Source organism: Mandrillus leucophaeus, unplaced genomic scaffold (genome assembly GCF_000951045.1).
Source record: "Mandrillus leucophaeus isolate KB7577 unplaced genomic scaffold, Mleu.le_1.0 Scaffold757, whole genome shotgun sequence".
Lineage (NCBI taxonomy): Eukaryota > Metazoa > Chordata > Mammalia > Primates > Cercopithecidae > Mandrillus > Mandrillus leucophaeus.
The window spans coordinates 119162-131766 of NW_012108219.1; the positions used below are offsets into that span (position 1 = coordinate 119162).

The window sequence follows — 12605 nt, forward strand, 5'->3', positions numbered from 1 at the left end:
AAAAAAAAAAAAAAAAAAGAAGAAAGAAAAAGAAAAAAGAGGTAAGCAAGATAGAGTTGAATTCATGTAAGGCTCAGGTTTTGTCAGTTATAAGTTAAAGGCAATAGGGCAGAGGCCGGGCGCAGTGGCTCAAGCCTGTAATCCCAGCACTTTGGGAGGCCGAGATGGGTGGATCACGAGGTCAGAAGATCGAGACCATCCTGGCTAACATGGCGAAACCCCGTCTCTACTAAAAAATACAAAAAAACTAGCCGGGTGAGGTGGCGGGTGCCTGTAGTCCCAGCTACTCGGGAGGCTGAGGCAGGAGAGTGTCGTAAACCCGGGAGGCGGAGCTTGCAGTGAACTGAGATCCGGCCACTGCACTCCAGCCTGGGTGACAGAGCGAGACTCCGTCTCAAAAAAAATAAATAAATAAAAATAAAAAAAGGCAATAGGGCAAAGGAGTTTACGATATTGCTATGATAGTGGCAGAAGATGACAGATCTAAGTTGGATGGAGAGGTAAATTAAAAGGTGACTAATGGAACTACTGAGAATTTAAAAACTGGCATATTGGGTTTGACTCTCAAACTTTCCAAAGCACTTTGAATTTATCTGCTTTAATTCAACAGTTTATCACCAACTATACAGTGTGCTGTGCTACACTGCAGGGGCATGCAGCCGTAAATAAGAAAATCAACACTGATCATTTTGTAGAAAAGCATGAAGACTAGTAATATTCATTTATTTTATCTTTTAGAGATGGGGTCTCAGTCTGTCACCCAGGCTGGAGTGCAGTGGCACAATGAAGGCTCACTCCAGCCTTGACCTTCCAGGGTTAAGTGATTCTCCCACCGCAGCCTCCCTAGTAGCTGGGACTACACGCCACCATGACAATTTTTTTTTTGGTACAGACAAGGTCTCCCTATGTTGCCCAGGCTGGTCTCAAACTCCCGGGCTCTAACAATCCTCCCACTTGGGCCTCCCAAAGTGCTGGGATTACAGGCATAACCCACCACACATGGCCAAAACTAGTAATAGTCAATAGAATGATCAATACAATTAATAAGATCTAGGTACAAGGTAGTTAAGAACATGAGAAAGGATACTTTTCACTCCATGGTAAGACATGGTTATCAGGAACCATTCTTTAAAAACTGCCTTAAATAGCTCTTGAGACAGCTGCAAGTAAAGCTGGGATAAAGAAACCATTCTGAGCAGCATGAATAGCATAAAAAAGCATAGCAAAAGCCTAATCAGAAAGATAAGGGTTATGGGAAAACAATGCAAGATAGGGCTGTAAAGATAATTTAAAGCCAAATTAGAGAGAGCCTTAAATGTGGTAAGGAATCTGGACTTCATTCAGTAGGCAGTGGAGAGGCAGTTCAAGTCTATAAACATGATCAATTATGTGCTCTAAGAAGAAACCATTTTGTTCGAGGTGAGGTTCAGGCATCATCTCAAGCTTCTAAAGATGGTGATCAGAATCAGATGATTCTAACATGCCAGCAGGGTAGAAAGACACTAGTCTAAGGAAAGCCTATGCATATCTCTCAATCTTTATCAAACAAAATTTGGAAGAAACCACCTATAACTAGCTAGGCTGACCTAGTAAAATCAAAATTTAAAAAGCAGACCATTCCCATAACGAAAGAAATATAGATATTGAATATATACAATTTATTTAATAAATTAATGTCATTCAAAATACAGTGCCAGAACATGATGCAGTTGAACATGCTAGTAATGTTTGTCATGAAGCACCTGTGCTCATGTTAGATTGGCGGCGCCCCACTACTGCTAGTGGTTCCTGGGATTAATGCCAGAGCAGCGCTAGTTATCTGCTCTTCTGCACAGCTAGTGCAGAGAATTCCTGAACAGTTCACCTTACTAATCCTAACCCCCACACGCACACAACAGGTTAAAAAAAAAACACCCTGACAGCTAACAGATCTATACACAATCACTCTACAGTAATGCTTGTTATTAAATTAAGATGTAATGACCTGGTTAACCCACTCTAAATCTTGAAGATGGAGAACTACATCAGCAGCAGGTAGTTATATGCATGAGCCAATGTTAACATAATACAGAAAGTGGAGGCTTTTACTGATTAAAGCTCCACACAGACCCGCACAATGAGGGGCTGGCAATTCTTACTGCAAGCCCAGCAACGTAAGTCCACACCTGGTAAATGACCAGCTGACTGGAAGACCTGTATTCTAGATAGACAAGTATAAGTTAGTGAAAAGAGAATACATGCACCTAATAGTATAGTTAGACTGATCCTGCAGTCATAGCTTTCCCTGTGTAATACCATAAAATTATGGAAGATCTTCCTCAATTAGAGTATAGGATTTAGACGTTTCTATACCAACATGGACATTAGTGTTAAGTGCAGTTGAATTAATTACACTGAAAACTGTATTCCAGGACTTCAGAACAGAAGCACGGGAATGAAATACACATACTAAAATAACCTCAGCACAATTTGTGATATACCACACTAGGAACAGGAAACTACTTTTATAAATGAACTTTTTGAACTGTACATACACAGGGCTAACAATGTTAGATAATCCAGATTCTTATACTCTCATGATTACACATAAAGTTTCTCAATTATTGAATAATCTATTTCATATTATGGAAGCATATCTTTCTGTAAGACTCACTGATATATATTATACTGATGCAAATATTAAGTAGGGCATAAAAATAAAATTTATCAAAGATAGATTTTTATGTAGTCATATTTAGTTCTTTCATAGCCTCTTTTGTTTAGCAAAGAAAATGACAAAGCACATAACTCAGGCGTGCACTCCCTGAACTTCCCAACTATACAGGTGGTAGTGCGACCATTTCTCCATCCAGTTCAAACTCTTCTGTCCCATCCGTTGAAAAAAGGTAAGTTGGTGGTTTCCATGGAGACTCTTCAAGGCAGGATGGATAGAGTTTCCCCACAGTGCATCGAAAATCTCTCCCCAAGTCCCACAGTACACGTTCAGATATATGCTGCCGCAGAGACCACCGGTCAAGTTCCAGGTCATATTGGTAGGTGACGTATTTAGCTCGCTCATTTAAATGAGTTTCTCGCATAAACACACATAGAGAATTTGAGATCACAACAGCTCTAACACAGGGGTCAGAGTACCTCTTAGCAGGGATGTTGGCTGCCATTTTCCACTCATTTTTATTCACGTCATAAATTTCCACAGTTACTGAAGACCCATCTACAGTGCCAGAGGGGAGTCTTATGCCGGAATTGGTAGCAATATGCAACCCTCCAATATAGAAAATTTTATCACCAAAAGCTGCAGCTGAAGCAAAGGACCTACTAGTCTGTCTCATGGCCATTTCTACCCATGAGTCAGACCTTGGAAAATAACAGTACATGAGGTTCAGTGTCATCACGTAAATGCAGTCATGAACCACGACTGCTGCACTCCATTGCCAAGCACAAGGTAAAGGGCTTACCATCGTCCACTCATCTTTCTCAGTGTCGTATCTTTCTACGGTCCTCCGATTAAGTTCTCCACCTACGCTATCTCCTCCAATTGCATAGATATAGCCTTCACAGCAAACCAAAGATGGCTTTATGCGGACAAAAAGCATTGGGGTCTTTGGAAACCAGGTATTTTGCTGTGCATCAAACCAATAAAAGCAATTCACAGTTCTGAAGGCAGTCTGAAGTTTGCTTGTTTTACTGTGATTTGTTTTTGTGTTTTTCAGAGGAACTTGACCCCCTGCTATGTAGATATCATTATCAGGTGTTACAACAGTCCCAACTTTATGCAAATCAGCTGGCGGGCTACATAGCTTGTAAACTTTTTCTGCTTGGGGGCTGTAACAGACAGAAGAGTAAAGACTACAAGGATTTTCTGAAGATGCTTCAATGAAAATCATCATTTCCTCTTTAGTCATCCCAAGTCTTGGTTTGAAAAACTTGGGCATGGACTTATACAGACCTTGAACCACCACTGACTTATCATTGGGTGGCAGACCCTGAAACCAAGCTCTCTGTGTTACTTCTGAAAGTGCATCAATTCTGATTTGGCTAAGAACAGAAGACAAATACTGGGATCGTGATTCTGTGTTATACTCTAGCCACAGCATAGCAGCTTCTCGAACGGTTTCTTCCTTTTCTACATTTAAATTGTCACTACTGAGAATGTCTATCAGTAGGTCATGTGACAGTTGCATGAACGCGTCCTGATGATACACAGCAGTGAACTTGTGCTCCACCATTCTTTTAGCACTCTGTTTTAATTCCTCACAACTGAAGAGATCAGCAAAACTCAACAATCGTACACAATTCTCTGCATTTATTTTTTTAATTAAATATTCTCGACAACGTTGTAACACATCTTCTACCTAGAAGGAGATGGAAAAAAAATAGGCTGATAGGGCCAGGACAGACACATTTTACTTTTATGTAAGACATTAAGTATATTAATCAGAGCCCACAGTGTAATTTTTATTTTCAGATACACACATCTGGGCTAAGAGATAAGGTCTTCTGGTAGTAATAAAATCAGAAGACTATATAATTTTGCAGTAATTTTTCCTGCTCAGTGGCCTACTTAACTGTTCTATTTAGGAACCAGTAGTACAACAATAAACAGGTTCTTAAAAAACAAAACAGCCTTAAAGAATAAGCAAGGAAATTCATACATAAGTCATACTTTCCTAGACTTCATATATAATTGAGAGAACTATACGAAAAAATGTAAACAAATCATAGTATACAGAAAATTGTTGTTGAGTAACTGGATTCTGGTTTCCTCAACTTGGACGAGACAGTCACATAAAACCAGCAAATCATGCACAATGAGTAGGAGTAGTTATTTGCCATTCTTATCTAGAGAGGTAAGTTATCAAAGCAACACGAAATAGACTTATGTGCAGTTATAAATTACCTATATTTAAATGACCCATCTTAGACACTGTAAGCTTCCTAGATTTGTTTTTTCTTAAGAAGGTAGATCTCAGTTGAATCAGGTGTGCTACCTACTATATTTATGCAGCATCATAGTGATTAACTAGAAACTGTTTACACTGAGAAGTCAGGTTGCTTGGATTTAAAGCTTAAAAGGTTGCTTGGATTTAAAACTTAAATTAGCCAATTAAACTACTTATTAGGAAAGAAGTTTCAAATCTCTAAAGTTCAATTTTCTCTTATATAAAATGGGGAAATAACGGTTATCTACCTCAAATGAACACTGCAAGGATCAGATGAAAAGTATTAGTACAGCATCTGGTACTGAAACACATTATCACTTCATGTGGTTGATAGTGAAAGTCACATTGGTAGTCACAGAATGCCCCATCTCAGGCTTGCCAGGGAAACACAGTCTAAGAGGCAGAGTCCTGTTTTGCATTTGAGCAAGCAGATGTAGTATACGGTTTTCATTAAAATGGCAGAAAAAAACTATAAGGAGCAGTGTCAATATTTACAGTAACAAAGTATGCTGGGATCAGATTTTCTTAAAATTCCTTAATGCCTTAAGAATTCTGAGAAATGCCTGCTTTTAAAAGAAGAACCAATAAAAAATTAGCTGGGTGTGCTGGTGCATGCCTATGATCCCAGCACTTTGGGATTACAGGAAGGAGGATTTATTGAGCCCAGCAATTCGAGATTGCAGTGAGCTATGACCATGCCACTGCACTCCAGCCTGGGCAACAGAACAAGACACGTCTCTAAAAATAAAAAGTAATGACAACTCGCAAGCTATATAAAGACAGTGCTTACAGTAAACATTTCTCCCTTTCAAGTTTGGAATTACTAGCGCAACAGCAAGCTACCCCAGCCTCAATTTCCCCAGAGTTGTGGGTAGAGTAGGACACTAACAATAAGGTTAGTGGTAATAAGGAGTAAAGGTTGATCATGTGTTGTAACTCACACCTGTAATCCTAGCACTTTGGGAGGCCCAGGTGAGAGAACCGCCTGAGCTCAGGAGTTTGAGACTAGCCTGAGCAACATAAGACGACCTTGTCTCTACAAAAAAATTAAAAAATTAGCCAAGTGTGGTGATGCACGTCTATAGACCCAGCTACTCAGGAGGCTGAGGCTGGGGACAACTTGAGCCCAGGAGATCGAGGCTGCAGTGAGCTGTGATCTCACCACTGTGCTGCAGCCTGGACAACAGAGCAAGACCCTGTCACACACACAAAAAAGAAGTAAAAGTTGAGTATCCCTAATTCAAAAATTCAAAATACAAAATGCTCCAAAATCTGAAATACCCTGAGTACTGACATGACACTCAAAGGAAATACTCACTGGAGTATTTCAGAGTCTAGATTTTTAGATTAGGGATGCTGAACTAGTGAATATAATGCTGCAAATATCCTAAAATCTGAAAAAATCTGAAATCTGACACTGGCTGAACTGGATTTCTGGTATCAACTATTTTGGATAAAGGTTTTAATCAACCTATGGAAGACTAAAAAGGAAGGAAACTACATAAAGCGTGAACTGAGTTCTGGTTTCCAGAATTACACCCAGGTGTTGGCATTCAACCAGTGTCATGCACATTCATTCAGTGCATATTTATTAAGTACTTAACAAATATCATGAACAGTGCTCTCCAAATTTAACCTTTGGGCTAAAGGTTCTCCCTTTGAAGAAGCTTTGTGAAATACAACGGTATTCCAAAACAGGAGATGAAATGAAGAAAAAACTTATATTCCTCTTAAAATTTAAAAAGGGAACATGATGGGGAAATAAAGAGTAAAACAGTTTGTCATCCATAAATATATCAACCATCACTTGTTTTGTTTAAATACTTCTCCTTAATTGCTCAATATGGTCACATAGCCATTATAAATATTTATCATAATTTCCAAGTTTTCTGTGAAAAATAGTATCATGAAAAATTAGTACATCTAAGCTCTAAGCAAAAAAAAAAAAAAAAAAAAATCGAAACACTTAAATTTAATAAACACTGTTAAAAATTACTTTAATTTGGCTGGGGGTCGTGGTGGCTCATGCCTGCAATCCCAGCACTTTGGGAGGCCAAGGCGGGTGGATCATTTGAGGACAGGAGTTCCAGACCAGCCTGGCCAACATGGCGAAACCCCGACTCTACTAAAAATCCAAAAATTAGCCGGGAATGGTGTAATCCCAGCTACTCGGGAGGCTGAGGCAGGAGAATCACTTGAACCCAGGAGACAGCGGTTGTAGTGAACCAAAGATTGTGCCATTGCACTCCAGCCTGGACAAGAGTGAAACTCCGTCTCAAAAACAAATTAACATGAAATCAAAATTCTCAGGTATGTTAGGCAGTAAAACACACAAAACCAGTATAAAATTTTCACCTATCTCTTTTATTAACAGATTTACATTCCCATCACAAAACTACTTAGTTTACTGGGTAATCAAATCCTATCGCTTTTCGCTTACACATTTTATTAAAAAAAAAAACCTTTTACCTTCTAAAATACGTAATAAAGAAGTTACATACATAAAAGACATTACTGGCCCAGGCATGGTGGTTCAGGTCTGTAATCCCAGGGCTTTGAGAGGTCAATGCAGGAGGATTGCTTGAGCTTGGGATTTTTGAGACCAGCCTGGGCAACACAGTGAGATCCTGTCTCTATAAAAAATAAAAATATTGGCCGGGTGCAGAGGCTCACGCCTTTAATCCCAGCACTTTGGGAGGCCAAGGCAGGCAGATTACGAGGTCAGGAGATTGAGACCATTCTGGCTAACACGGTGAAACTCCGTCTCTACTAAAAATATTAGTTAAAAAAATTAAATATAAATAAATTAATTAATTAAAAATAAATAAATAATTAGCCAGGCATGGTGATGGGCGCCTGTGCTCCCAGCTACTCGAGAGGCTGAGGCAGGAGAATGGCATGAACCCAGAAGCGGAGCTTGCATTTGAGCCGAGATCGCGCCACTAGACTCCAGCCTGGGTGACAGGGTGAGACTCCGTCTCAAATAAATAAAAATAAATAAATAAATAAATAAATAAAGTAAATAAAAATACTAGCTGGGCATGGTGGTGCGCACCTTTAGTCATCCCAGCTACTCAGGAGGCTGAAGCAGGAGGATCACCTGAGCCCATGAGTTCAAGGCTTCCGTGAACCATGACTGCCAGTGCACTCCAGCCTGGGTGACCAAATGAGACCCCGTCTCGAAAACATAAATAAATAAGGTTTAACAATGTTTCCTCACAAAATAAACCACATAATAAACCAATAAGCCACAACTCATGTATCTAACTGAGTTGACTATAGGCTGAGCACAGTGGCTCACACCTGTAATCTCAGCACTTTGGAAGGCCGAGGTGGGTGGATCACCAGGTCAGGAGTTCAAGACCAGCCCGACCAACATGGTGAAATCCCATACTAAATATACAAAAATTAGCGCCTGTAATCCCAGCTACTCAGGAGGCTGAGACAGGAGAATAGCTTGAACCTGGGAGGTGGAGGTTACAGTGAGCTGAGATCGCGCCACTGCACTCCACCCTGGGCAACAGAGAGAGACTCCATCTAAAAAAGTATCTATATGCTTACCTGTAGGAAGCAAGCTGTTTCATAAAGCTGTTCTACAGTACTGTCATTCATTGCCAAGTTACCCGTGTATGCGTAAGTTATTATTATCTGTAAGGTGGCAGCATCCACATTCCTCAGGTGTACATGGGTTTGTTTGCTTTCACTTAGTCCACTCATAAACATGGCCCTACAGGGGAGATGGAGAAAATAAAGTTGTAAGGGTTTTGTGTAAAACAAATGCAGAGCTGAAAAGAACAATTAGACAACAAGAGGTGTTCATTTAGCATATTTACTTATAAGTGAACCTTTTTTTTTGTTTTTTGAGACAGGGTCTTGCTCTGTCCCCCAGGCTGGAGTGCAGTGGTGCGATCATGGCTCACCGCAGCCTCGACCTTCTGGGCTCAAGCGATTCTCCTCAGTCTCCCAAGTAGCTGGGACTACAGGCATGCATCACCACTCCCAGCTATTTTTTTTTTTTATTTTTAGTAGAGACGAGGCCTCCCTATGTTGCCCAGGCTGGTCTCCAACTCCTGAGCTCAAGCAATCTTCCTACCTCAGCTTCCCAAAGTGCTCGGATTACAGGCATGAGCCACTGTGCCTAGCCAATGAAATTTTTAGGGAGACAGATACGAATAAAATCCAGTCCCAAAGATATACCAGACTATTCCATCATGCCATTTTGAGTGAAAATCTCAAAATTCTATTTACTCCTTATATTCATACCATGAAATAATATTCAGCAATAAAAGGAAACTAAGTATTAACATATAGTTTAACATAAATGAACCTGAAAACATTATGCTCAGTGAAAGAAGCCACATAGAAAAACCATATAGTGTATGAGTCCATTTATATAAAACGTCCAAAAAAAGAAAATTGCACTCCAGCCTGGGTGACAGACTCTGTTTCCTTAGAACTGTAAGAATGGGGTTTGTGACTATAAATAGACACAAAGTGATGAAAATGCTCTAAATTTAGATTGTGGAAATGGTTATATAACTCTGTAAATATACTAAAATTCATTTAATTATACACTTAAAATGGGTAGATTTTGTGGTATGCAAATTACATCTCAATAAAGCTGTTAAAAATTCATTTACTCAAACCATTATCTAAAAATATGCAGGACACTTTCCTAAAAATCTATTATATAGAGGAAATCATGATGGAAAGGCAACTGGTATGATGGAGAATACAAAGTAGAATGCCCATATATAGGTAAGAGATGAAAACGGGAGAAAAGCCTCTGCATGTAGCGGTCAACAGTGAGTGTCACAACAGTCACTAATTTGGCCCCTCAAGGACAGAGATGAAGAAGCCATTCAAAATGGATAAAACGGGGTAGAACATAAGAAGCGATTGTTCAAGGGGCATAGCTTGAACATAAGGGCTTATGCAGGAAACCAGAAAATGAATTGGAAAAATGGAGGGCAGTCAGATCACAGAGGGCCTTTAAATGAGACAGGAGAGTCTGAGCTTTTCCTTGTAGATAGTGGGGAAAACCAAAGGGTTTCAAGTCTGAATTTAGCACGACAAAATGTAAGTGATAAATGTAGGATGAATACTCTAAGCTGACAGGCTATTCAGAACTACAGGCTAGAGACAGGAAAACTGGCCATGAGGCTATGACAATAATATACCTAAGAGGTAAGAAACTGAGTTACACTGGCAGAAATGAATACAAAAACCACTATAGCCGACGCTTGGTGGCTCACACTTGTAATCCCAGCATTTTGGGAGGCCAAGGTGGGCGGATCATCTGAGGCCAGGAGTTTGAGACCAGCCTGGCCAACATGGTAAAACCCCATCTCCACTAAAAAATACAAAAATTAGTTGCATGTGGTGGCAGGTGCCTGTAATCCCAGCTACTCAGGAGGCTGAGGCAGGAGAATCACTTGAACCCGGGAGGCAGAGGTTGCAGTGAGCCAAGATCGACCCACTGCACTCCAGCCTGGGCGACCAAAGTGAAACTCTGTCTCAAAAAGAAACAAACAAACAAAACCCACTATAAAGAACCAACAGGATCTGGTGATTTTCTTTTTCCTTTTCTTTTTTTAAGACGGAGTCTCACCCTGTCGCCCAGGCTGGAGTGCAGTGGTGGTATCTCGGTTTACTGCAACACCCAACTCCCAGGTTCAAGCGATTCTCCCACCTCAGCATCCCAAGTAGCTGGGATTACAGGCGCCCGCCACCACGCCCGGCTAATTTTTTGTATTTTTAGTAGAGACGGGGTTTCACCATGTTAGTCAGGATGGTTTCAATCTCCTGACCTCGTGATCCACCCACCTCGGCCTCCCAAAGCGCTGGGATTACAGGTGTGAGCCACCACGCCCAACCAGAAACAGCAAATACGTAATTTCATAATACTGAAACAGGCTGAAGTACCACAACAGAAGAAGTGCTGAGTAATTCTCAAGCAATTCTCTCATTTTGGGTCTATAATGAACTATACATGTTACCAAAAAATATTAAAACTATTATTCAGGGGTACCTACTAATTCTTGGTGGGACAGACAGAACTGGTAACTCAAACTACAAAGGAAGAATGTATTTAGTTCAGAAGGCAAAATCTCTAACATTAAAGATGTGTAGGAGCATTACATGTAAAGATCTTGAAATCTACAATTCTGGGAGCGGAATCTAGTTGAAGAACACTTGGGAAATATCCTGTGGATATGAAACTGTCCCAGGCACAAGATTTTAATGATGGGTGGCTTTAATCCCAAACACATATTGAACTATTTTATTTATTTAATAAATATCTGATTTGTTTTAGGGATAATATACAGTTATCCCTTGGTATCTGTGGGGGACTGGTTGGTTAAGAAATTTCCCAGACTTGGCCAGGTACAGTAGCTCACGCCTGTAATCCCAGCACTTTGGGAGACCGAGGCGGGTGGATCACTTGGGGTCAGGAGTTTGAGACCAGCATGGCCAACATAGTGAAACCCCGTCTCTACTGAAAACACACCAAAAAATTAGCTAGGCATAGTGGTGTGTGCCCGTAATCCCAGCTACTTGGGAGGCTGAGGCACCAGAATCGCTTGAACCTGGGAGGCAGAGGTTGCAGTGAGTCGAGATAGCACCACTGCACTCCAGCCTGGGTGACAGACTCTGTCTTTTAAAAAAAAAAAAAAAAAAAAAAAAAAAGATTGTAGGCACAGCAAAGGCAACAACTGGTATTGAGCCTTAGCTTTTGAAATCGTCAAGGGATATGTTAGGGAATGTGAAGTTTCTATATCTTCATATAAAGTAAGTCAGCCCTCAAAGTTCAAATGAAATCTGTCCTGTCTACAGCTGCCATTACAGAACAGTAGAACAGGCGGTGCGGAGTGGCTCACGCCTGTAATCCCAGCACTTTGGGAGGCCAAGGCGGGCAGATCACGAGGTCAGGAGTTTGAGACCAGCCTGACAAACATGGTGAAACCCCATCTCTACTAAAATTACAAAAATTAGTCGGATGTGGTGGTGCGCGCCTGTAATTCCAGCTACTTGGGATTCAGGAGAATCACTTGAACCCAAGAGGCAGAGGTTGCAGTGAGCTGAGATCGCGTCACTGCACTGCACTCCAGCCTGGACGACAGAGCAAGATCGTCTCAAAAAAAAAAAAAAAAAAAGAACAGCAGGACCAAACTCACTAATGATTGCTGCTTATGGCTGTTAATATTTGTAGTAGAAATATACTGGTCCACATTTAATTCACCTTTATTCTTTCTGTCCCTTTCAAATATTAAGTCAAAATTACCTAAAAGCAAAGAACAAATTAAGCAATTTCTATGCTTTGGCTTCTATTCTGCTCGGGAAACGTACAACAAAGATGCAGATCATAAAAATGTAAAGTTAAGCTTTATGTATCTGTATTAGCAAAGAGTAACTAAATTCACTTCTACATCCAGAGGCACAGAGAATACCAACAATGTTACTAGTTATTAAATATTTAAATCTGGCAAAGAGTCTAGTTAGTATAAAGAAATATGACAAATGGTAATAGCAAAGAGTGAGAAAAAACACATTTCGTAAAGAAAAGTCTTAACGAGGCCGGGCGCGGTGGCTCAAGCCTGTAATCCCAGCACTTTGGGAGGCCGAGACGGGCGGATCACGAGGTCAGGAGATCGAAACCATCCT

General features: G+C 40.5%; 1 protein-coding gene across 2 annotated transcripts in view; it reads right to left on the minus strand.

The window, feature by feature from the left end:
• Positions 1 to 1641: 1641 nt before the first annotated feature.
• Positions 1642 to 12605, minus strand: part of KBTBD2 (kelch repeat and BTB (POZ) domain containing 2) — a 26354-nt gene continuing 15390 nt past the window's right edge. For both annotated transcript variants that reach the window (XM_011966337.1, XM_011966338.1), the window contains exons 3-4: positions 8502 to 8667; positions 1642 to 4352 (exon numbers count right to left, since the gene is read on the minus strand). In XM_011966337.1, the coding sequence (XP_011821727.1) occupies positions 2817 to 4352; positions 8502 to 8667 (1702 nt within the window). In that variant the 3' untranslated portion in view covers positions 1642 to 2816. The remainder of the gene's footprint in view (positions 4353 to 8501; positions 8668 to 12605) is intronic.